Source organism: Chelonoidis abingdonii, chromosome 3 (genome assembly GCF_003597395.2).
Source record: "Chelonoidis abingdonii isolate Lonesome George chromosome 3, CheloAbing_2.0, whole genome shotgun sequence".
In the NCBI taxonomy this organism is placed as follows: domain Eukaryota; kingdom Metazoa; phylum Chordata; order Testudines; family Testudinidae; genus Chelonoidis; species Chelonoidis abingdonii.
The window spans coordinates 170,108,081-170,133,649 of NC_133771.1; the positions used below are offsets into that span (position 1 = coordinate 170,108,081).

The 25,569-nt window shown below is 38.4% G+C and overlaps 1 protein-coding gene across 1 annotated transcript in view; it reads right to left on the reverse strand.

Moving 5' to 3' along the window:
• Window positions 1–25,569, reverse strand: part of USH2A (usherin) — a 622,140-nt gene that overhangs the window by 197,646 nt on the left and 398,925 nt on the right. Inside the window, exons 38-40 of the mRNA XM_075064332.1 lie at window positions 12,224–12,374; window positions 11,928–12,070; window positions 1,289–1,917 (exon numbers count right to left, since the gene is read on the reverse strand). Coding sequence (XP_074920433.1) covers window positions 1,289–1,917; window positions 11,928–12,070; window positions 12,224–12,374 — 923 coding nt within the window. The remainder of the gene's footprint in view (window positions 1–1,288; window positions 1,918–11,927; window positions 12,071–12,223; window positions 12,375–25,569) is intronic.

Sequence of the window (25,569 nt, forward strand, 5' to 3'; positions counted from 1 at the left end):
TGCTAACACGGAGAAGGACCGGGATACTATTCAGGAAGATCTGGACCACTGTAGTAATAGTATAGGAATGAAATATATAGCGGAAAAGTGCAAGTCATGCACTTAGGGATTAATAATAAAGAATTTAGATATACGGTTGGGGACGCATCAGTTAGGAAACGCGGAGGAGGAGAAGGACCTTATGGCGATTGGTTTGATAGCAGGAACATGAGCGCCAAGTGATATGCTGTTATAAAAAGCAAATGCAGGTGTTAGGATGCATCCCGGGAGGTTATTTCCAGGCAAGGAGAAGGAGGTTGTTAGTGCCGTTATATACGGGCGCTTGGTGAGACCCCACCTGGAATATTGTGTGAAAGTTCTGGTGTCCCATGTTTTAAGAAGGATTGAATTCAAACTGGAACAGGTTCAGAGACGGGCTATAGGAGTCCGGAGAATGGAAACTTGCCTTATGAAAGCGGACTCCCCAAAGAGCTTGGCTTGTTCAGCCTGCAAAAGAAGGCTCCGGAGGGATATGCTTGCTCTATATATTATCAGGGGATTACGTTAGGGAGGGAGAGGAATTATTTAAGTTTAGTACTAATGTAGGCACGGAGGACGTATGGGTACAACTGGTATTAGGAAGTTTTAGACTTGAAATAGACCGAAGGTTTCTAACCATTAGGGGAGTGAAGTTCTGAACGGCCTTCGGTGATGGAGAGTTAGTGGGGTCAAAGACTTATCGGGCTTTAAGACTTAAGCTGATAAGTATAATGGGAGGGGATGTTTTGATGGGATAGTTTAATTTGGGGCAATTGATTTTGGATTATCGCAGATTATTAAAGTCTGCTCAGTATGGGTCTGTGAGGGATGTGGATGGTGATTGGGAACTGAGTTACTGCAAGAATTCTTTCTTGGGTGCTGGCTGTGAGTCTTGCCCACATGCTCAGGGTTTTAGCTGATCGCCATTATTTGGTCGGAAGATTTTCCTTCCAGGGCGGATTTGGCAGGGCCCTGGAGGGTTTTTCGCCTTCCTCTGCAGCTGCGGGCGATGGGTCGCTTGTGGTGGAATTCCCTGCAGCTTGAGGTCTTCAATCTCATTTTGACGATTTCAAAACTCAGTCAGGTCCCCTCGGTTAATAATGTTGTGATGAGGGTGTGGCCTGCCTTGTGCAGGAGGTCAGACTAGATGATCATATTGGTCCCTTCTGACCTATGAGTCTATGAGTCTATGAGTAGCTGTCTCTGTCAAACACACATTCTTACAGGAAAAAATATGTAAAAATTGTGAGACAAAACAAATTAAACCTACCTTAACCAAATCTGGTCCCAACACCTCCACATCAGGTGGCTGAACACCAGCAGGTCTCGATGGTCTGGTGGTAACTTCTGACCAAGCGCTGCTGTTAGTGCCTCCATTAAGGGTGCTCACCAGTATTCTGTACTCAAACATCTTCCAAGGGCTAAGAGCAGCACTCTGGTCAACATAGCTCATAGCATGATTACGAGGTAGAGTCATGAGAGTGGACACTTGTTCTGTTCCTTTAGCCCTCCTTTCTATTGTAAAGTTTTCCACCAAGCCATTTGGGTGAACAGGGGGTTGCCATGATATAAGCACAGATGTTGGTGTGTCTGAATACAGCTCTGGAGCAGGGATATCTTCGGGTGCATCTGGGAGAGTCTGTATAGCTGCGGCCTTGGGTGAAAGGGAGCATCCTTTAGAGGTGCAGCCTTCTACTTGAAACTGATAGACAGTATAAGGACGCAAATGATGTATGGTGCAATTAGACTGGGTTCCTGGCACTGTAGCATGCAGTTGGCCATTTTGGTAAATGTTGTAATGAATGATGTTGCCATTTGGCTTTGATGGATGCTGCCAGATGATCACTGTTTCCCTAGATTTAACATTCAAAAGTAATGGTGGGTCTATAGGACCAGGCTCTGTAATTTAAAAAAAAGGGGGGAGATAAACACAATTTTGAGTCTGTTTTTTTTTTTTTAATGAAAGGCAGATCTAGCAATTATTAACTGCTTAAGGGAAACTACAAAGCTCAAAGGACAAAAGAGGTTCAGATTAATTGAGTATTCTAGTCTCCTTCAGAATGTAGGCCCAACTATATGAACTATTTAAAGGACTCTGCTAAATGTATATGGATCCCATTTCAATGACAGGTTGCTTATTAAAAACAACAAAAATGATCTCTCGATGATATTATATTGAATACTGTTATCCTAGAGAGAAAATGTAAGGCTATGTAACAGTTTAGAACCATAGCTCTAGCTTTTGCTGATATTTTTCTAGAGCACCAGCTACTAATTACAACCTATAACAGTCACAACAAAGCTGCACATTTCACAGCTCAGTAAACCTCTTCTGAAACTCTCATTATATATTCAATATTTTAGTTCATTCTGTTTATAATTCTAATCCACTTTTTGCAATTTATCTACTCCCTGTTAATATTATAGGTGATTTTTTACTGTGACTGTGACAGAAGCTGCCGATTTAGCTCTTTCACCTACTGATAAATAAACAATGCACAGATCTGACCTTTAGGTTAACAGGTTTTATGCTTGCTCCACTCAGCACTCTAACTGATTCAATTATCATAAAGGTTCAGGAGCCTCCATGAATACTGAAAAAGACCGACCATATGCCTGCATAGGTGTTGTGGAACAGCAAATACTCTGCAGCCCTCCAGAGAAACTCCTTAATTGTAAATAATTTCACCATGCGACACAATCAAGTCACCTTGAATGCAAAACCCTCAGCCTGTGGAGGCAAAGTGTTATTTAAGCTTTACTGGGCTGCGTTAAATTCTGCAATTTGAAGGGCTGTTAAGTTTTTCAATTGAAATTTCATTTAAAATGCAGGTGCTTTTTATTATATTGAGGCTTTACTGCTCTCTAGGTACAAGCAAGAACATGGTGCAATAACACAAATCTGGCTCAATCACTGATCAGTAACAGCTGTAATTCCAGAACATTTAGCATTCTTATAAACCACATCCTGAAAACTATAAATTGCTACTGCAGATCAAAATAATAGTATATCCTTCTATTCTGCCCACAGCAATTTTGACATTTATGAGATTTTTCTGTGAACATTAGATTTTATTGAAAAATCTTATAAAAAGATATACTTGGATTTCATAATTGTTTAAAATAGCTTTGCTCTTTGTGGGTTTTTTTTTGTAAGTTTCAGATATCAAAAGGGTTTAAAATTCAGCACTGACTATGACTGTTACATGCTTTACTGTATTAGCATATACAGAATTCCATATACAATAGTCTGTAATACAACCATTTACTTTTCAGCGAAGTGCAAATGCAATCCCAATCATTAGCAAAAATCTCTTTATGGGGAAAAAAATGTTTTTGCTATGTACAGGCATTAAAATGATGTCATTTTTGTTAATTTTTAAATGCAAACATATGAGAATAGGAACCCTAGAAAACAAAATAATTCTGGCACAAAGCATAGTCCTTTCTTTATGTTTGGAAAGTAGTCAAAGCAGCCAGACGACCTGATTCTGCTCTCACATACACAGATGTAAATCAAGGTGCCTCGACTAAAGTCAATGGAATTACACCGGTATGAAATTGGTGTAAGAAAGCAGAACTGGGCCAGAAACATTTGTCTCATTTTCAGATTTATAAAACTGGGGAAAGTGTATTCCTTTCACTACATGTTGTATCACAAAATAATTTATATTTAATGTATTACAGCTCACAGGCCAAATTCTGCTTAGTCACACTTGAATGGAGCACTCCAGATTTACGTCAGTGTACTGTAAAATGAATTTGGATTCTTTCATTCTTAATTAGAAAAAAAAAATCTGCCCTGAGGATCAACCAAATTCTAACCTTACTTACACTTGTGCAAATCCAGACAGCTTGTCATTTGGAACAGAGTTTGGCTCATTATTTAGAATTTATTATTTTTCAGAGTAAAGCAAATTTGTATTCCTTAAAATGACAATTTTTCCCTGAAGCAAAAAAATCCCTTTTGACATTTAAGATCTTTAAAATTACTTGTGGGGGATTGAAGTTTTAAAAAAAGTTGAAAGATATAATATTTTCCACTGAGCTGTACACCAGCATTTTCTTTAATTACACCTCATATACAAGCTATCACACTGTGAGCTTTTGCAGGGGAAAAAATAACAATCAGGCAGTTTGTTCTCCGTTGTGATGGAAGGGATAAGCCTTTTATTTCTACTGAATAAGTTGCTGGCATAATAGGTGAAACATTTGTGATAATTAGATGAACTCGTGCTCCAAACCCCCACAGAGTTTAGACATATTCCTTAAAGACAATCTGCTATAATGTATGGGAAGAGATGCTTATCTTCAATTTTGCCTTTTTTTCCCCTCCCAACAAATACTTTTTTTTTTTTTTTGGTAGCTCACGCATCTACCCATACATTCCCTGCTGGCCTTTTAAAAAGAGAGACTTAAAACTCTCTCAATTCAGACAAGACATTTGAGAGATGCTTAATTGGCCCCACTGGATAAGGAAGCGTTAAATCCTGGTCCCTAACACTCATGCAATGTAGCTTCTTTTTAAATGACAAGCAAAATCATCTAATTCTATATACAAATCAACTAGCATGATACTGCATGGTTGAAAGGGTCACCACAATTATGTAAAACATGAGCATTAACTATAATTGGGGTAGTTTGCTAATACAATAAAAAGCTCTGAACATGAGGAAAGTTATGCTCACAGCAGTAGCTATCACTTTCTAAAGTAAGAATTCATGGATGAAATGACATGAAAAAGATGGTTATAAAATTTTAATGGAATGATAAAAGGCAAAAGTCAGCCTCTCAGCTGAATTCTTAAAATCCCTATATATCACAATCAGCTCCTTAACTGTAAAATCAATGTGGAGTATAACATGTTGTCAATGTGGTTGTCACTGGAGTGAAGACTGCAAAGTATGACAGCTACACAGCTCAGCCTGCCAGTGATAAAAATAAAATCATAAAGCTCTTTACTTAGATGTAATTGTTTATAGAACTAACTATTGAAAATGAGAACAGGGAGCATCCTTTTCCTTAAGATCTCTGATTCACATTTCAAGTCATTTCATTACAACATTAAAATTGGATGGTAGTTTCATTTTGGCAAATGAAATTATCTTTTATGGAAGGCTATTTTGCTCATCTACTTCAAAAGTTCAGTCTCTACTTAAAACGAAGGCACAGAATTGTCATTAATCTTTTTTAATCACCAGCCTAGAAACACGTGTATATATACTTACCTGTACAGATTTTAGGGGGCCTATTCACCTACATATATCCCGGAACATTCATTAATGTTCCAGGATATGTACCTAGGTTACTGCCCATTAAAGCTAATGAGAGTTGCATCCTTTGACTGGAAGCTCTCTACCTAAGCAGAATAGACTCCTGTTCATCGTAAGCCATCTATTCCCCCCCACCCACCCCCCAAGACCTCTTGGTGGTGAAATTACAAGCATCGACAAAATGTGGTATCAGTTATAAACCGCAGAAACTATTGGCTCCATCCCGTGGCAATCCAAGTTCTGCCCACAAGGAGAGCATGATTCTGTTGTCACTTAACCTCAGCCTTCCTCACTCATGACATTACCTCAGCCCTTAACTATAATGTAATATGAAGTTGCATGCTGCTTTATATGGAGGAAGAGACACAGTTATGGAATAGTAATACTTTTGCCTGTGCTGATAGAAGACAGATATCTTTATATTAGGGCTTTTTCCACAACAACACTGTAATAGATTACTCAAAGGAAAACAAATAGGTTTTGTTGTTAATCTCAGCCAAGGATCATCTGAGCACAGATATTTCAAGTAAACATATGAGGTAACAGCACTATATTGTTAGGCACTATATAAATTAATAAAATAAATAGAAATAAAATGATTTTTCCTATTAAGGACAAACTGGCTATTAGTAAATCTATCATCCATACTTAGCCCCATAAAATCATGGCACAAGCAAAGGCATTCTAGTGGTCTCATGCTGAATAACTACTGTACAACATGTAAGTTCTGTCTTTACCTCTTGTGAATGAGCATAGGATGTAGATATGAAATCAGGGGCCTTGAATCATCTGAGCCAGATAAAAAAGGAAGGTTAGGTTGTCTGACAAAACCCTTTTTGCTGAAGTGATGCCCCCCCAAAAAGGTGTACTTTAAAGACAGCATAAAGAAGTTTACCCATGGACTCAAGGAGAGCATGAATGTCAACTCAACACTAGATTGTTCCACTGTGCATGGGATCAAAGACCTTGGAAGAGATACTGCCTTCAGAAAGAGGGAAAGGTGTGCATGAAGCAGCACAGCAGCACTGTGAGAAAACTAGATCTTGGATCTTTATGAAAAGCTAAGTAGACAAAATGTTAAAATGTCTTTTGTTACCATTAGAGGGGGGTTGTATTTTTCCGTATGACCATGAACATCAGGTCATTAAGCTGCTATGCTAAATCCAGTTGGCAGTGTTTCCTGTATTTGAAGAGGAAATTGAATGAATCCTGTGAGAAACCATCAATATGTGGTCACTTAGGGTTCCATGCAGAGAGTTTCAGATGTGAACTGCCTTTGGGAGACTCTTCAGTGAATGAGGTTCTGAGATAATGGTAAAATCCACAGCTGACATACGCCTTGGGAGCTATGGTCACCTGGCCAAAATGGAACTTAGAAGCATTCCTGCAGCTTGGTTGTTAATCTTTCTAGTCGTTCTGGATGTTTGAGGGAAGGTAAGAAATACATAACCCTAGGCATCTGACCAGAGGAAAAACAAGGCATCCACTCACCAGGCATGTATGCCAACCTGAAGAAAATATTTTGTTCACTTTGTGTTGGACAAATTCTCCTGTGGAAGGAACCACCTCCAACCAATCTCAAACACTAATGGGCTAGATGCCAAAAAATGGAAACTGAACCAGCAACAGTTGAGCTTGCCAGTGTAACTGCTGGTCTCAAAGTAGATGTACATGGTTTGGAGGGACAGAGCCAGATCTTCCACGTGCAACAGGATCTTGCTGTTTAGGATTTTTGTTTTTCATTTCACCTTGATGGTTAAGATAAATCCTCATGGTTCTGGAGACATTCTCCATGTAGATGGTTATAAACTATGGAAGAATACATGGAAAGAGGCTGATTGCTTCATTCCCCACTGCTCACAGCTTCAAGCAGTTGATGCTCAGCTGCAACTCCTGGGGAGATGACTTGTCCTGAACCATATTTATACCTATCTGAGCTCCCCACCCTGACAGGTTGGCATTTGTAGTCATTTGAGTTCCTGGCAGATCTGCCAGTTAGTTGTCTTTGAATAGTTGATGGGTGAGCGATGCTCCACCAACACAGGTAGTGCTGCACTTCTGGGAATAGGTGCAATAGGTAGTCCATTTCCTGAGTTTATCTCCAGTGACCAATCAGAAAATTGTGAAAGGGCCAGAGGCAGAACTTTGGGATCATTTCCATATGATCCCAACAGGTCTACAAGCCAGAGGCACTAGTGTGCTGAAATCTGTTGAGTGCAGGAGAAATGATTGATGAGAACATGAATTTTGTTTGTTTTTTTCCCTCAGAAAATATCATTAAGGTCCAAGATGGTTTTGAAGAATTCTCCCTGATGTGACAGCACCTGAGGGAGTTAGGGAGAAATCCTACAGATAAACTACTATAAGAACCTAGGACATTCCAGTCTGGCAAATGTGAAGTGATGAGCTGTGCTTATGATTGCTTCTTTGTCAACAGGTATTCAGATGGCCCTTTTCCTTAACATGGTTACAAAAATGGCTGTTACAATGGTAAACACCCATGGAGAGAATGACAGGCTGAAGGACATTGCCTGGAATTGATATTGTTTGTTTCTGACTGCAAAGTTAAAATTTGTGATGACAGATGTGTATCAGAACATGCAGACCATGGGAGTGCACATAATTTTCTGCATGTTCCAGATGCACTAAGATCAAGAAGTTTTTTCTAAAGCACACGTGGAAATAGTAATTTCCCACTGTTTATAACTGGGTCGAATCTGGCTGGACTTTTCTTAGAGACAGCAAAAAGCATCTCTCTGACCTCAGGACTATCCTTCTGTTAAATTTCAACCCTTTGGGGCTGTTATCAGCTGTGTATTTTAGAGCAGCCTTAAGACTACACTAAAAGTATGATGGGGTGGGCCTGGCATAAAACTGGCTTCAAGAGCTGTAACTAACTCCTTGGCAGCTCCCCCTCTCAGCCCATCCAGAATGTTCACTATGAAAGAAAAGCATTAAATAAGATTAATATCTTAATTCCATAAACTTGAGGAGAGATTCCATTTTATTCTCAGATGCAGTGCATGAAATTCTGATCTCAGTTACTCAGCATAAATCCAGAGTAATTCAATTGTTTTCAGTAGAGTTAATCCAGATTTACACCCAAATAACTTAAAGCAGAATTTAGCCAAGAAACTTCCTGAACTGTCTGCATTTGTCTGGCAGCAAACAGTCTGACATAATGCTCACCAAGATCACTGGAACAAACATCTTTTATTAACACGTTTAACAGGTTTTAAAATATTCATAGAAAATGTACATTATTGTTATTTGGCACTGGCAGGTTAGACTTTTAAAAATGCATGGAATCAGTTACTGGTGTCAGACTGATGTAAATGAAAAAATATTTGAAATATCTATTAACATTCTCTTCAGCATCTACCTTTATATTATAATATTTTTTCCCAGACAACAGATTTTTTATGGTGATGTTTACTGAATTTCTTCTCATCTTTTCTGATTTCTTGCTAGTTGGATGAAACAGCTATTACAAGGAAAATATATGTGGTCAAATCCTCAGCTGGTGTAAATTAATGTAATTGTATTGACAAACAGAGTTACAGCTATTTATAGTAGCTGATCAGGCCAATATACCTATATATGTGATCTTTCTATGGATATTTTGTGCTACAGAGGCATATATTTGTGGGGTAATACTCAAATATGGACATGGGATCATGTCTTTATTTTACTAGGTTAAGAGATACAGGAAATTTCAACCGTCAAAATTGCACTTTAAAAAGTCAGAGGATATTGGTTAGAAAGACCAGGTATTAAGTGTAGCTCTGGCAATAAGCTGTCAGTATAGGTGGCTTTACAAGCAACACATTGAAGCCTTGACAGAAATACTATTTATGCCCATTGCCAATCATTCAGTCTTTGTCAGTTGAATTGAACATCCTTTCAGAGATGGCAGCCTTCCACAATGCACCAAAAATACAGAGCTCTTTCACCATTATAGAGGTGTAAGCTGTGCTGGTAAATTACAAACACAGAAATTGTTGGATACTACAGATACATCAGCATATATTCTTTATCGATGCAAATGGAGCAGTGCATGGGAATGAAGGGCACGGTCACTGAGAGGATAGAGTTTATAACTGTACTACAAAAATAATGTTTTTCAAGATGAAAAACCAGATGTGGCAGCAACAGTTTAAGAAGCAAATGAACAGCAATTTTCAAAACACTAGAGCTGGGCAAATATCAATGGAAAGCTTTCCATTAATTTTTCTTCAAATGGTTAAATGAATTCAACTCAGCCACATCACACCCCTTTTGTGTCTACTACCTATGGACATTAATGCAATCAAATTGTTCATAAAAATGTTTGCAGAAAGTAAAATTCATTCTTCTACAGAAGGCACAAGTCCTATGCACTAGTAAAATCCCATTTATGGTCTTAAGTGGGAATAAAGTGGAGCATAGGTCTTGAAAAAGCTCTGTGAACAGGAGTGAATTTCACCCAAAAAAACATATTTAGAAGTTTCACACACACATATTTGCAGAAACTCTACTTTAAACTCAATGACTGAGCTCAATGTGTACCCGTCCCATACAGGAAAAAAAACAATATCGTGCGATTTATCTGACCATTGTCAGCTAACTATTATAGTCTGAACAACAAATATTCACAGATAACTGTTCAGTCAATCCACAGTTTAAAAAACAACAACAAAAATGTATTAAGTAATTTTACAGAACAAGTGCATTAAAGGAAATTATGATCTAATCAAAAATCTTCATAGGTAGAAAAGAGGCTAAGTCTCTGGTTCTGCAAAGACTGGCTCATATACTGAACTTTGTTCTTTCATGTGAGTAGTCCCATTTAAATCAGTGGGACAACTCAAGTGCTAAGATTTAAACACTTGTGTGTTTCCAAGATTGGGGCCTACATTTGTCTGATAAGTTACCTCTTGTGAATTATTTGCCCAGCTGTAAAAAAACACGTCTACAACTGATGATATATTAAGACATATTTCTGTTTGAGATATTTTCTGAATACAGGTTTCAGAGTGGTAGCCATGTTAGTCTGTACCAGAAAAAAAATGACGAGGAGTCCTTGTGGCACCTTAGAGACTAACAAATTCATTTTGGCATAAGCTTTTGTGGGCTAGAACCCACTTCATCAGATGATTGGAGTGGAAAATACAGTAGCAGGTATAAATATACAGCACATGAAAAAATGGTAGTTGCCATATCAAGCGGGAGGTCAGTCTAACGAGACAATTCAATTAACAATAGGATATCAAGGGAGGAAAAATCATTTTTGTAGTGGTAATGAGAGTGGCCAATTTCAAAAACTTGACAAGAAGGTCGACACGACAGCTTATGCCCAAATAAATTTGTTAATCTCTATAAACTGCCACAAGAACTCCTGACTGTTTTTTCTGAATACAGTTTACTTTGATCTTAGAGAAAGGGGCAGAAACAATGAGGAGCCACAAATGGTGGCTAGTTTATACCCCAATTAATTCTGTTACTTTAGGTCCAAGGTGCCTGATTCTGTTTTCACAAGCAGTGTAAATCTGGAGTAAAAAGAAAAGCAGGACCAAGAAGTTAGGATTTTATTTTTTCAATTACAAAAAATATTTTTCTCTCAGAATTTCTCTTATTTATTAAATGAGTTATATGGCAGGAGGCATCTCTTAAGCAAAGATTTTGATTATTCTGATATCTGGTATACTGGGGTCATTAGCTAATGATTTGAAAAGTGCAAGAAAACATTTTTCAAAAGCAACAGCACACTTCAAAAAGTATGGTTATGGCTATACTAGATACCTTCATTACACAGCCATTGGACTTCAACTACGCTGTATCTGAGGTAAATGTGCATTTGTATGTTTGGTAACTGCACACCTTGTCATGTGTTGTTTTTATATTGCACCTAGTACTTGTGCAACGTATGTCAGTTAAAATGGCTATATTCACACCCTTAGCTTTAATGTCAAACAAATGCAAGTAGAATAAATTTGCAAAATATGGAACAATTAATGCCAGACTTAGTGGATGAGTCAAGGGGCTGGCAATAATAAACTGTGTCTTCTTCTTACTGATCACTTGTTTGAAACAGTATCCAAAAGTCTCACAGAAAGCTGCTGCACTATTTAGGTGGCATCAGCCCAATGACCACAAAATAAATGACACCCTTCTTTACATGCTGAACAAGATGACAGGGTTATATCTTCATTTACTACTGACTTCAATACATTTACTGATGTAAATAAAATCAGAATCTAGCTCACAGAATGAAAACAAACAAACAAACAAACCAACCCACCCTCACTCTAACTATACACACTAACAAATATTTTTCTCTATCTGCATATGGCCATATGTGAATAGAGAGAGATATTATATAATGCAATGAGGTATTTCTCTGAAAAATATTCCTTTACATCCCTTTAATAAACAGTTCCCATAACTCATACAAGGTTTTTTAGGTGTTTTTATTACTATAGCTTAGCTCTCAGGGAGAAAATATGTTATTACTATTAAGCTAATAAAATGAGATAAAAGAAAAATAAATCATATGCAATGCTAGTTTAGCCAGCAGAAGAATATGCATTTGTATTATCTGCTAACAGATGTTTAAAATAAGTGGGACTGAACTGTGTATTTTTGCAAGCTACTTACTGTCCTCTGCTGTAATCATTGGAGTCCAGTCACTATATGTATTACTATAACCATTGGAGACTATCATTCTCATCTCGTACACTGTATATGGCTGAAGATCTTTGACTATGTAGCTTAAGGAAGCAGAGGGACTGGAAAATAACCTGGAAAGAAATGAAGAATGAGTTATAAAAGCTCCATAATACAAAGGGGTGGGGTATAAAAGACGACAAAGCCACCCTAGGGGTGAGCCACCTCTAAAATAATTTTACTTCTCTTCACTGACAATTTACAGTAGATTTTTATTGTTTGCATACTCTAGAATATCATCAGTGGAATTCCTAGGCCTCATCTGGAGTCGATAACTGGGTAAGCCTGGAGCGTTATTGCGAACTGGTGTAGACCAGACAACCTGAAGACTGGTCGGTGAGGCAGATGAAAGCCTTGGAGGCAGCATGCCATCTGGAGCTGTCGAAAAACATGGATGAATTAGAGCAGAGAAAACTGTGGAGAACATATGCTGGATGGAATCAAAATGCTCCAAATACTGAAAAAACTGTTCCTCAGGATCAAGAGCGATGTTAACATGGTCCATTTAATTTAACATTTTCACAACTGAAGTACTGTACTTCTTTATGTTCTTCTTTCCAATAAAATTACACTAATATCACTGGGTTGACAGCAACCCTCAAAACACCAAAAGGAATTCAGTTGTAACATTCTATCCTACCTGTTAGTATATCAGTCCCCGCCCGCCCACCCCACTGCCAACTTTGCTCACATTGAAGTCAAAGGAACATCTCATTGAGGAAGTATTACTCAATCTGAGCAGCAGGGCAGCAAAGTCAGGCACTTTATTCAAATACCCCTCCCCTTCTCTCATTAAAAACTTGATACAACATTTAGCAAATCAGATACTCAGCTGGTATTAATGAATGTAGATCCACTGAAGTCTGGGGATTTGGACCAGTATTTTTTCCATTTTATTAATTCTTACTTTATTGAGTGGGCCCAGGAATCACAGATCTAGCCCACAGATTCCAGGTTCTGAGGCAGCTCTTCAGCCGGTATCAATCGGTGTAACCCATTGAAGTGATTTACTCCAGCTGAGATTGTGGCCTTATGTTTTTCTCACCATGAAGGACTAATCTGCTTGATAAACCTTTCATGTATAACACATTTGACATTTGTGTATTGGATGCCAAAACAGCATATTTTCGGAATGTTAAATAGAGAGGTTGGACTCTTGATTTTTTTTCATTTAAACTTTTGTAAAATGCTTGTGTCTTTGATGGTTCAGTAGTTACCATTTGCATCTTTCTGTGGTCATCCAAATAGAAATTTTTCATCGCTGTTCTCTTTTTCTGGTACCAGGCTGACTGAAAGATTGTTGTAAACCAATCTATGGTTCAGCGTGTTGACTGGCACCTATATTAAGGAACTGCAACTGATTGGCAGAACTACTAAACTGGCCACTTGGGCAAGCAGCACGTTGAAATTTAGTTTTACAGTCTTCATGTACCATGTGAAGAATAGCTGTCTCCCAAGTGGCAAAAAACAGACATTGTGACCACGTGGTGCCTGAATCCTTTCTGCTAGAGTTTAAAGATTAAATTCTTCTCTCAGTTACCATACATTCATGTAAATCAAGAGACTCCATTGACGTCAATGAAATTGTTCTAGATTAACACTGATAAACTAAAATCAGAATTTGGCATGCAATATATGTTTTAAAATCTGTGTGTGCAAAATACAATACACATACATAATCATTCATTTTTTTAGCATCCATTTGTAAAGTGCCTGGTAAGATCAATTGTATGTAAGCTCTGCCAGCACAAAACAAGAACAAAAATAAATAGCAATTAAAATAAAAATACTTTGCATTACTATAGTGCCTTTCATCAGAGGATCTCAAAATGCTTTTAAAATATTCACTAATTAAGCCACATAATCTCTCTCTGAGGTAGGGCACCATCTCATTCAAAATTAAATTGCATCTGAAGTTTAAATGTACCAACTGTTTAAGTACACACACAAACTTCACATAGATCAAGACCAGAAGTATACCACCACTCGCTGAAAATGCCTGGGGAATTCAGGTAAGGGAATCTAATTAACTCACTGGTAATTTGGTCAAGAAGCTGGGGTTCACACCACTATATTTGAGAAAAGTATTATGAAAATAACATATTGCCTGCTAAGGAGACAATGTGGTCCACTGCCTGGGTCACTGAACTGTGCTTATTCCCAGCTCAGCCAGTAGTCTGCTGTGTGTGACTTTAGGCAAGTTCTTCCACTCTATATCCCTTAGATATCTCATCTGTAAAATGGAGACGATGACACCTCTTTTGTAAAGCCCTTTGAGATTCACAAATGAAAAGAATCAAACAAACTCTATGTATTTTTATTAATTATTAGGGTGGTACAGGAATGTTCAAGAGACAAATATATAGCTGTTTAATAGTCAACTATTTACAATACAGATATGAATTTAGTTGCCTAGATATCAAAGTTAGAGGTCCAAATATATGACATTGTACTGGTACAATGAAAAGAACAGTAGAGAATGTGGGCCAAACTCATCCCCTGTGTAGGTCCATTGACTTAACTTGGTCCTTTGAGTTTTCAAATGTTAGAATGTACAAAATATATGTCTATGTATAAAGGATTTCCTAGATCTTGCCGAGAATTTCATTAATATGCACTGTGAAAAAGAAGACTACAGGAACAAAGTACTTTTGGTCTCTGTCGAGTAATAACTAGAAAGGTGCTCTATAAAATTGGTCACATTTTGATCATTAAAACTTTGAAGGGTTTCCTAAACAACCTGATCATTCTAAATTGCATATATAACATATTCTGGTTATTTCAGCTACTCCCCGTAACTGAGATCTTTAACGTAATATTTCCCTCACTTTAACCCCTTTTATCCTACTCTTATTCCCCAAAGTACCCAAGCAATAACTGGAAACCAGAAATAATTCAGCTGCAGGTTTCTCAACAGAACAGCCATGTATCTATCAGCTTGATATATTGTCTTTAAGATGCAATGTTGCTCAAAAAGCTCCCCTCAAGCTTTAATATCACTCTCAGGGGGCAACCACTCCATTTGCAATCTACTGAATCAACATCTTGTCCAGTAAATCCTAACTAGACCTGGTAAAAAAAGATCATGCTTCATCTACAAAAAGAGAGTATAAAGGATGGGAAAAAGTCTTTAATTACCTGTCTACCTTAACTATTTTGTTGAGAGAGCAAATGGAGAAAGAATTATGCATAATAAATGGTTTAAACTGGCAATACCACCAGTTTTGGGAGAAAATGTGGACTAGGCAATAAGAGACAGGAAGATGAGCCAAGAGAGGCATTTTGTTCCCAGCTCTATCACTGACTTGCTGAATTGCCTTTGAAAAGTCACTTAACATCTGTGCCTCAGTTTCCTCAACAAAAAAGGAGCTAATGATAAATCTAAGATTTTCAAAGATGACTAAGGATGAAAAACCTTTATACTGTGGCCGCACCATAAATGTTTCCTCTATTTTGAAAGATACTACTACTTTGAGAGATATTTACCAATCACAAGAGTATTTCCATCGTCCATAGGGCAATCTCTCTCAAAAACACAAGAAGCTTTTAATGCACAGTCACCAAAAATGATCATTATTATTTGAATGATAAAGTATTATATCCATTAAATGAGCCTGCATTATTCTACACTTCAGTACAATGCCACATAACTTAATGAGAGCAAGAACAGGCTGAAGGGCTAAATTCTAATCTCTATTAAATGGGTGTAAATTCAGAGTAATTACAGTAAAGTTACCCTAGATTTACAGTGGTTGTAACTGAGATCAGAACTGGAACTCACCCTGGTATAGCCATGCTATCTGCAGAAGGCAAAACAAGAGTTTATAACTATGCAAATGTAATTCCAATAGTATGCCACATCTGCACATGGAAAATATTTAAAAATAGCACAGGTGCTGCATTTGCTTCTTATCTAAATGTTTTCCTTACACATGTATGCATGCAAACTATAACAGCAGACATTTAACTACTGGGCAAGGAATTGGCTCTTCACAGTTTGTGCCATAAGATTGAGGAGCTATTGCAATGACAACGTAATTTCTCCCAGTCTGTCTTTGGATGAATGTCTTCTTAAGTCATGTTCACTCTTGCTCTTTTCCAGGTCTAATTCACACACTTCATTTCTTTATTTCACTGCATTGTTGTTTAGCCACCTCTGATTCATTTTCTCTTAGGTATCCATTCTAAGACCATGTTATTCAAGTCACTTTTTCTGGGAATATGTTCTGCACCTTGACATTTGTTTCTCTTCTTTTTCCTCAAGCATGCCTGTTACCTTGGTGTTTGTCCTGTCCACATAATTCCTATCATTGCTTTCTCCATAATTCTCGGTATAGGCACATGTTTTTGTTTCATTTACTCAGTGAGTGACCATGTTGCTGGGCCATATGTCATCACCAGAAGGGCACGGTAGTTATAAACCTTTATCTATTGATTGCTTTTTTCTGTGTCTCATCTTCACAGATGTACTAGAGTCATTCTGGTTTCTCTTTTAACTTCTTCAGTCAGACCATCTCACTTATTCAAAGTATAATACACACAGCCAATATTCTTGGGTTTTTCTTTTCAGTTATGTTCCCAAGCATCCTATCCTATCTTCAACGTCACTATTGCACATCATCCATCCTACACTTTGTAGATCTCAGAGTTGATCTCTGCTATGCCGACATATTGTTTGAAAAAGATGGGCTTGCTGGCCCATTCACAGTTGATAATAATTTTTCTTTTCTGCCTCAGCTTTGGAAGTCTTCACTGAGATGCACCTTTCCTTCTGATTTAGTCATCTGCCTGTTCTTTTGTTGGCATTTTGTGGAGATAGCAGTTAGTAGCAGTTCTGCCACTGGGACACTGACCTACGCAGAAATTTTTTTTTTGAAATTTTATTTTAATCCTTACATCTGTCTTTATCCCAATTTTATGTGTAATTTATAGCTGTTAATTTAAGATCATAATGCATTCATCTGCATGCAGCAATAGCTATTCCAGTATCCCAAGTTGTATAGTACAACTTTAATAGGCAACGGCAAAAAAGCACCGGCAATGGGACTTTAGCGGCCACAGTGAAGAACTGAAGAAGAGTTTTAAGACAGCCCTCTTGTGGGGCCTGACAGTGGCATTGGTTTAAGAAAGAACAAAATTAGAGCTGAATTTTTTCATACAATCTTAACTGTATTCAGGGCATCAGCTTCTGAACTGAATGGAAGTGTAACAGATTGCCTCTTTCCTAAAGCTTAATTACCCCATACTGAAGTCAAGGTTATAGGAGCGCATGTAAGATTTGTGTCCTGTCCATTATGTTGATTTAAGAAGAGAGCACACGCACACTACTTCAGTCAAGTTATACAGAAGTTTATCCACACTACCCAACTTGAACTTCTGTTAAACTACAGAAGATATAAAAGAATGCCAAAAGGCTATTAGTTGACTGATTAATGATTATAAATACCTGTCAGAGACACAATGGATGGAATGTATAACTGCCCAGTAAAACCAATTATTTGTCATGATGTTTAAAAGGATACCCAGCCAGTACTATCACATAGTAAAGCTACTTAAAAAACTTCCCCCACATACAATATTCATTTGGGTATCACAGGTCATTCTAAAACTACCGGTGAATAAAAGCGCTCTACCAGTAATTATAAAAATATAGGGCTGGATGGACCTTGAGAGGTGATCTAGTTCATAAAACTCCTCCTTCCATGGTAAGCCTGGAAAAGTATACTTAATCAATACTTCAAATTACTTTGCTCCATGCACAACTTCAACACCTTGTGCCAAGTCGCTGTATGGGATGACGGAATCCTTTCCATTCCCCACATAGAAGCAATGTCTACACTACTGCCAGATGTAAAGACCCACTAAATCGATGGCAGAGCACTCTCCAGTTGACCCTGGTTCTCCACCAGGAACAAGAAGAGTATGGCAAGTCAACGGAACAGTATCTCCTGTCAACCTAGCACAGTGTAGACACTACAGTAAGTTGACCGAAACTCCGTCAACTCCAGCTACATTATTCATGTAACCGGAGTTGCGTAACTTAAGTCAACTTACCGTGATAGTGTAGACATAGCCAAAGTCTTGCAAACAACATAACCACACCTTTTCACTACCTCGGAGAGTGCTCGTGGCAGAAGAAGAGACAGGATTCTGCCCATCTACTGTGTGTGTGTTATCTGAAGGTTTTTTATGAACGGTCTTAAGAACGGAACCTCAGGGCTGAAATTCTCATTTGTTACACTTTTTTGAGGTACAATATCTTATTTGGATTTCTTCGAAGAGCAAGAGATGTACAGTCTGAACATTTTCTGTTGGGGCAGTGAATATATCGGAATTGAAAGCAGTCTACAGAGCCTTTAACTCTAGGTTGTTGGTTCAAATCTAGCCTATGGTAGTAACAAACAAAATCATTACCACTTGGTGATAGTTTTAATGGGAACATTAGCTTCAGTTGGTTGTCCTTGGTATGTGTCTTAAGAGATATGATAAAGTAGGGCAAATAGATTTGCACTGTGATTAGTTCAGTACTAATTTTTTTTTATCTAAAACTCTTTAAAGCAATGTATTGCTTTGAGGCTTCTGTAAAAGCTTTACAGTAATATTGCACCTAATAGCTGGAGTAAAATACTGCCCTTATGGATAGGATCCATGCATGAAGGCGTGGCCAAGGAAAACAGTTTTGACAAGAGCACAGGTCAGGTAAGCATGTTGCACACTTACTGCTTCTTTGAAAAGCTAGGGTATACTGAAGGTGACTGCAGGACTCGTGGTCACTAGATCACACCCCATCGAGCCATGATGTGCCTGACCCCATGACATGCAATTTACACCCTTATTGTTCTTTCTCCACCTGCTGAGTGGGAAAGAAAGTTTTCCTACATTTTCTACTCCCAGTAGGGATGGTGTCCCTAGCCTCTGTTTGCCAGAAGCTGGGAACGGGCAACAGGGAACGGATCACTTGTTGATTAACTGTTCTGTTCATTTCCCCTGGGGCACCTAGCATTGGCCACTGTTAGAAGGCAGGATACTGAGCTAGATGGACCTTTGGTCTGACCCAGTATGGCCATTATGTTCTTAGTAAATTTATCCATGCAACACAGTAGGATTTGGTCATTATTAAATTCTTTTATATATAATAAAAGTATAGATTTATGAAAGGAAAATATTTAAAGATTACCGGGTCCTATTTATTATATTTAAACCAAAATTCTTGCATTAGTGATAGTTTTTTCTGGTTAATTGTTGTGCATAGATTATTAAAGTCATAACATGGCTCATGCAAAGTCAATTTCACAAAGACAGTCATATATGGCATAGCTGTCCTCATAGGTTGTTTAAAAACAGAGTTATGGTAGCTTCTTGAAATGCATAAAACAAGCACATACTGTAACTCAACTGAAAACTACACATCAGAATTCTTCTTCCCCATAACGGTTGAATTTCTCTTTGCAAAGATGCTCCCTTTGGACATTCATAAATACACTAATAATTTACAAGAGCAGGAAGTTCTCTTTCTTCTCCTTTCGTATTTACATGTGTGGTCATTTGCTCCACAACTTTACTTGAAAGCAAACTATTTACTGTTTTCATTTAATTGAATGCTGCAGTGTGCTATGGTTTACAAATGAAAAAGATAGAGAAAACAAATATCTTACATTTTGACTAAAAAGGAACGACATGGCCCATTGTTTATATTAATAACCAAAACATGCCACAGACCAGACATGTTGCTAAGGATCAGATTCTACCATCCTTAACAACATTGAGTAATAATTTTCAATGAGGCTACTTACAGAACAAGGTACTACTCAACATGGTAGGGTAGCAGAATCTGGCCCTTAAAAACCAGTCACAGTTTTGGACTGGATTCTGATAGTGTTATTCATATCAACTAGCATCCTACTCCATTAAGAGTTCCATATAGATGATATCCCTACTAGTCATGGAAGTGAAGTGCTACTTTGTGCGAGTAAGTGTAGCAGAATCTCTCCCACTGTTACTAAACAAAAAGAGAGGTGTTTGTCAGTTAATCTCACCTTTTTATCATCCATAGAATAAGAGGCCAGTTACCTAAGTTTAGCTGGCTATCGTTCATGAAGGATCCAATAACTAACATGAGAAGTGACTGCTAAGTATGCACTGTGCAAATAGAGAAAGACCTGGACGACAAGTTCAAAACTAGTCTAACTCCTTTACATTCTTTTAGCTTCAGCACAGCTCGTAAAACGTATTTGTAACAAAAAAAACAACATTTCCATTGACTTTGACCCTTTTTTCTGTTTGCAAACTTTCTGCAAACAGATAATTCTTTTAAAAAAAGTATAATTTGGGGTGTTGAATCTCTCAGGGAGAAGACTGAGGACCCTGCAGGGAGAAAGATAAAATGGGAGATGAGCTGGAGACACAAAGATATAAACCAATTTTATTAGCTGTCTAGTAAATTTTACAATCGATTCTGTCTTGTCACATTCACATCAAGTAACTGAGTGTACACACGGTGGCCAAGTGAGCACTTCATGGACAATGTGAACATATTCATTTGCACACAAATGTCTTCCTCAAACATTCAGGAGGAAAAAACAATTCCCCACCCCACCGAAAAAAAGTTTGCTTGAATATTCACCCAGGGGAGGGAGGAGATAAGGGAAGCTGAAGATGATGACATAGAAAGACAGTCTTGTGGCTAAGGGGATCTGGGTTCAGTGTCTGCCTCTGCCACTGACTGCCTGTATCAACTCTGGGCAAGTCACAAAGGTCCCAATCCCATAAACCTTTATGTGCTTAAACATAACCATGTGGATACTGTCCATAGAACTACTCAGGTGCTGAAAGTTAAGTACATGGGTAAGGGTTTTCAGGACCAAGGTTTTGTTTCTCTATACTTTAGATCCTCATTTCTTAAATAAGGTTAACAATACTACCTCTTTTCTCCTAATCGTCATTTGTCTTGTCTACTTAGATTGTGAGCTTTTCAGGGGAGGGGCTATCTTTTAATATGTGTAATGTGCATCATACACATCACACTAGGGCTTTGACTCTTGAGTCTCAAGGTGCTACTGTAATAAAATAAATAAAGGCAGTTTGGCTTCACTATAATTCAGATTCTGTGAACATGTTAATGAATAAGCTTTTCCATTGTTTACTCAAGTTTAGTACTCTGTGAGAAGTACAGAGAATTAGACCATGAGATAACATACATACCAATTTCCTTAATCTTCTGGAGTTTATTTGGGTAAAGTAAATTTTTAGTGTATAACAACCACCACCACCACCACCACCACCACCACCACCACCTGTTCTTGGGTTTGGTGCATAAGAAAATTTATACTGAAAAGCACCATGAAGACAAAGGGGTACATTCCCAATGAATGCATGAGGTTTTAGCCATTCCCTTCCTATCTACCTTACAGTTTAAGGGCCCAGCACCGCAGCATCAAAACATCTTCTGTGGTTATAAATTGGTATAACTTGGTTCCCATTTGACTTCATGGGGGTCTTTACCTCCTATCCTTTCCCTGGTTATAGGAAGCTTTATCCATTTAATAGAAATGCGAATCACACACCTGAAAACTGCATGCATAATTCTTTGAAAATTTACCCCTGAATGGTTTAGTAGTGTCTTGTAAATCTTTACTTTCTGTAAATCTCCTTTTAGTTACAACTGCATTTTAGCAAATAGAAGCTAAGAAATTATCTTACTACTTTCTTCAGTTAAACTCTATTTTTTAGTATTAAGAAGAATATCATTTCCTGCTTACCAGAGGTAAATGGGACTGAAAACAAACCCATCAAAGCAACAATATTAAGTGGAAATGCTAGTTTGTGCATTATTTTAACCTACTACCTTCAATTCTCTATAAAGCATACATGCTTTGAAGTAGCCAGTACGCTCTAGTTTACAAAAGAAAACTATAGAGTATGGCAGGTTCAGACAAAGTATCAAAAATGACTGTATATTTTATTAAAAGCCTATTTTTTCTCTCTCTCTCTCTTTTTTTTTTTTTTTTTTAAAGAAAAGTCTAATTTGGTTGTTGTTCCCGTAGGTACACAGTACACAGTTCATAATTCATTTGATATAAAATGTCAGTTTAGATTCTTGCACTTCTTTGATAAATGAGAAAAAACATGTACATTTCAATTTCCGTCTACACAGTTCTACCAGCAAACCAGGCCCCCTACTCCGATTGCGCTGCTCGAAGACCTTTGTGTTCAATTAAACATCAAGATTCAGAAACTTTAGGGAACTATATTTCCAAGACATATAGCACAAATATGAGAGACTGGGAAAAAACGGTAATGATTTTCCTACCAGGTAAAGTGATCTCTACCAAAAAGCATCTTTGATCCCTGAATTAGTTTTCAGTTATTATTTAATATATCACAACTGTTAGCATCTTTCTTTACAGTCATATATAAAGTGACATAGTCAGCTCCACAAAGAGCAAACCACCACATTTTTCCCCTTCTAAACATTTGCTTGTCCCTCTATACTCATGAGTGCTAATGGAGAAAATGTGTGCATATCACAGGAAGTGGGGGGGAACTAATCTAATGGAATCAGCGATCATTCATACTATAGAGCAGATGTGCCTACATCACCCAAGCCTGTCATTGACTGGCTCGCTGAATTAACAATAGAAGATCTATATGCAAACAGTAGGATCAGGTCTTTAGTTGTAGGATGAAATTACTACAATTAGAAAAATAGCAAAACACAATGTCTATGTAATTATTAGTTATTTTCTCATGTAATAAGTGAGATCCAGCCTGATAAACCCAAACAATCAAATTTACAGAGTAAACAAGAATTCTTATCACTTCTCAAAACTGCCAACTACTATACTATGGCTGTCACGTCACATTACAAGCTGGTATCATAGTGACAGTATCCATAAATTAATACATATTAGAAAACAGCCAATTTATTACCAGATTCTGAAACTTACTCACACTGAGAAATAATTCATTTGATTGGCAGTATGAGTAAGGGTAAGTGTACACTACGAAATTAGGTCAATTTTATAGAAGCTGATTTTTATAAATCAGTTTTATACAGTTGATTGCATAGGTCCACACTAAGCGCATTAAGTTGACGGAGTGCGTCCTCACTACTGTGGCTAGCATTGACTTACAGAGCAGTGCACTGTGGGTAGCTAACCCACAGTTCTCGCAGTTTCCCCTCCCCATTGGAATTCTGGGTTAAGCTCCCAATGCCTAATGGGACAAAAACATTGTCACAGGTGGTTTTGAGTATATGTTGTCAGTCACCCCTCCCTCCATGAAAGCAACAGCAATCGTTTTGTACCTTTTTTCCTGGGTTACCAATGCAGACGCCATACAATGGCAAGCATGGGGCTCACTCAGCTCACTGTCACCACTGCTGTTGCATCAGAAAGGCTTTGAAAACCAGTTTCATGACTGGCCAGGCTTCAGTGTGACAGTTGTGTGTGTTTCTCCTTGATGCAAACCATCTGCTTTGTTGATTTTAATTCCCTGTAAGCCAACCACCCTCTCCCCTTTGAAATAAAGTAACTATTTGTGATGGATTGGATCACAGAAAACCCCTTGGGAGCTTCCACCTGATGTGCCAAGACTACCTCTGCCCCTGCTTTCCCTGCCAGGTTGGGATCTCAGCACCCTGTCTTGGTGAGCCAGACACTCCCATCTGCTCCAACATAGACTCAGGGTCTGAATTACTTGCCCCAAAGCTGCAGGTTTACCTGAAAGCAGCTAACAGGAGTGTTCTTGTCTTTAACACCCAGATGCCCAACTCCCAATGGGGTCTAAACTCAAATAAATCCATTTTACCCTGCATACAGCTTATGCAGGGTAAACTCAAATTGTTCGCCCTCTACAACACTAACAGAGATATGCACGGCAGTTTGCTTCCCCGGGTATTAATACATACTCTGAGTTAATTAATAAGTAAAAATTGATTTTATTAAATACAGAAAGTGGATTTAAGTGGTTCCAAGTAGTAACAGACAGAACAAACCAAGTCACCAAGCAAAATAAAATAAAACGTGCAAATCTATGTCTAATCAAACTGAATACAGATAAGCTCACCCTCAGAGATGCTTCAGTAAGTTTTTTCCTCAGGCTGGACACCTTCCAGGCCTGGGCACAATTCTTTCCCCTGGTACAGCTCTTGGTGGTAACTAGGGGTTTCTTCATGATGGCTCCTCTCCTGCTTTGTTCTGTTCCACCCCTTTATACATCTCTTGCATAAGACAGGAATCCTTTGTCCCTCTCTGGGCTCCCACCCCCTCCATCTCAATGGCAAGACACCAGTTAAAGATAGGTTCCAGTTCAGGTGACATCATCACATGTAACTGCGAGACTTCATTACCCTCTTGCCAGCACACATGTATACAGGAAGACTTACAAGTAAAACAGAGCCATCTGCAGATAATTGTCCTGCCCATACTTTGCATAATTACAATAGGCCCTCAGAGTTATACTTCACATTTCTAGTTTCAGATACAAGAGTGGTACATTTATACAAATAGGATGATCACACTCAGTAGATTATAAGCTTTGTAATGATACCCTACAAGAGACCTTTTGCATGAAGCATATTCCAGTTACATTATATTCACTCATCAGCATATTTTTATAAAATCATATAGACTGCAGCATCACACTATTGTTTTGAAACCATGCATTCTTTATTAATTAAAAATAAATTAGATAACGGACAAGGTAGCCCAGGTGGGGTGGGGAAGGAAGGAAGGACAAGGCCACATTGTTTATTGGAGCAACACTAAAAATCAAACTGTTTGAATTACAGCCTTTTGTTGCTTGGACCATCCTCTGCAGTGGAGTGGCTGGGTGCCCGGAGCCTTCCCTCCCCCTCTGCATTCTTGGTGTCTGGGTGAGGAGGCTATGGAACATGGGGAGGAGGATAGGCCGTTATACAGTGGATGCAGCGGGGATCTGTGCTCTTGTTGGCTTTCCTGCAGCTCCAACAGATGCTTCATCATGTCCGTTTGCTCCCCCATTAGCCTCAGCATCACGTCCTGCCTCTGCTCTTCATGCTCACTTCATTATTTCCTGGCCTCTGCCACTGAATGCCTCCATGCGTTAAGCTGTGCCCTATCAGTGAGGGAGGACTGCATGAGCTCGGAAAACATGTAATCGCAAGTGTGTTTTTTCACTTTCTAATCTGAGACAACCTCAGGGACAGAGATGATAGGGGGAGCGTAGAAACATTCTACGGTCTATGATTCTGGGAGGACTGCATGGTCACCTGTGCTGCTGAGTTTGCCATGCTGACCAAACAGGAAATGAAATTCTAAAGTTCTCCGGGGCTTTTCCTGTGTATTTGGCTAGTGCATCAGAGTTCAAAGTGCTGTCCAGAGCGGTCACAATGGAGTACTCTGGGATAGCTCCCAGAGGCCAAATTTGACCCAGCAAAGTCGATTTTAGCAAAAGTCAATGTTAGCGCTACTCCCCTCACCGGGAAGGAGTACAGAAGTTGATTTTAAGAGCCCTTTAGGTCAACGGAACACGGTTGGTTGTGTGGATGCTTTCATTTTTAAATCGACCTAACGCAGCTAAATTCAACCTAACC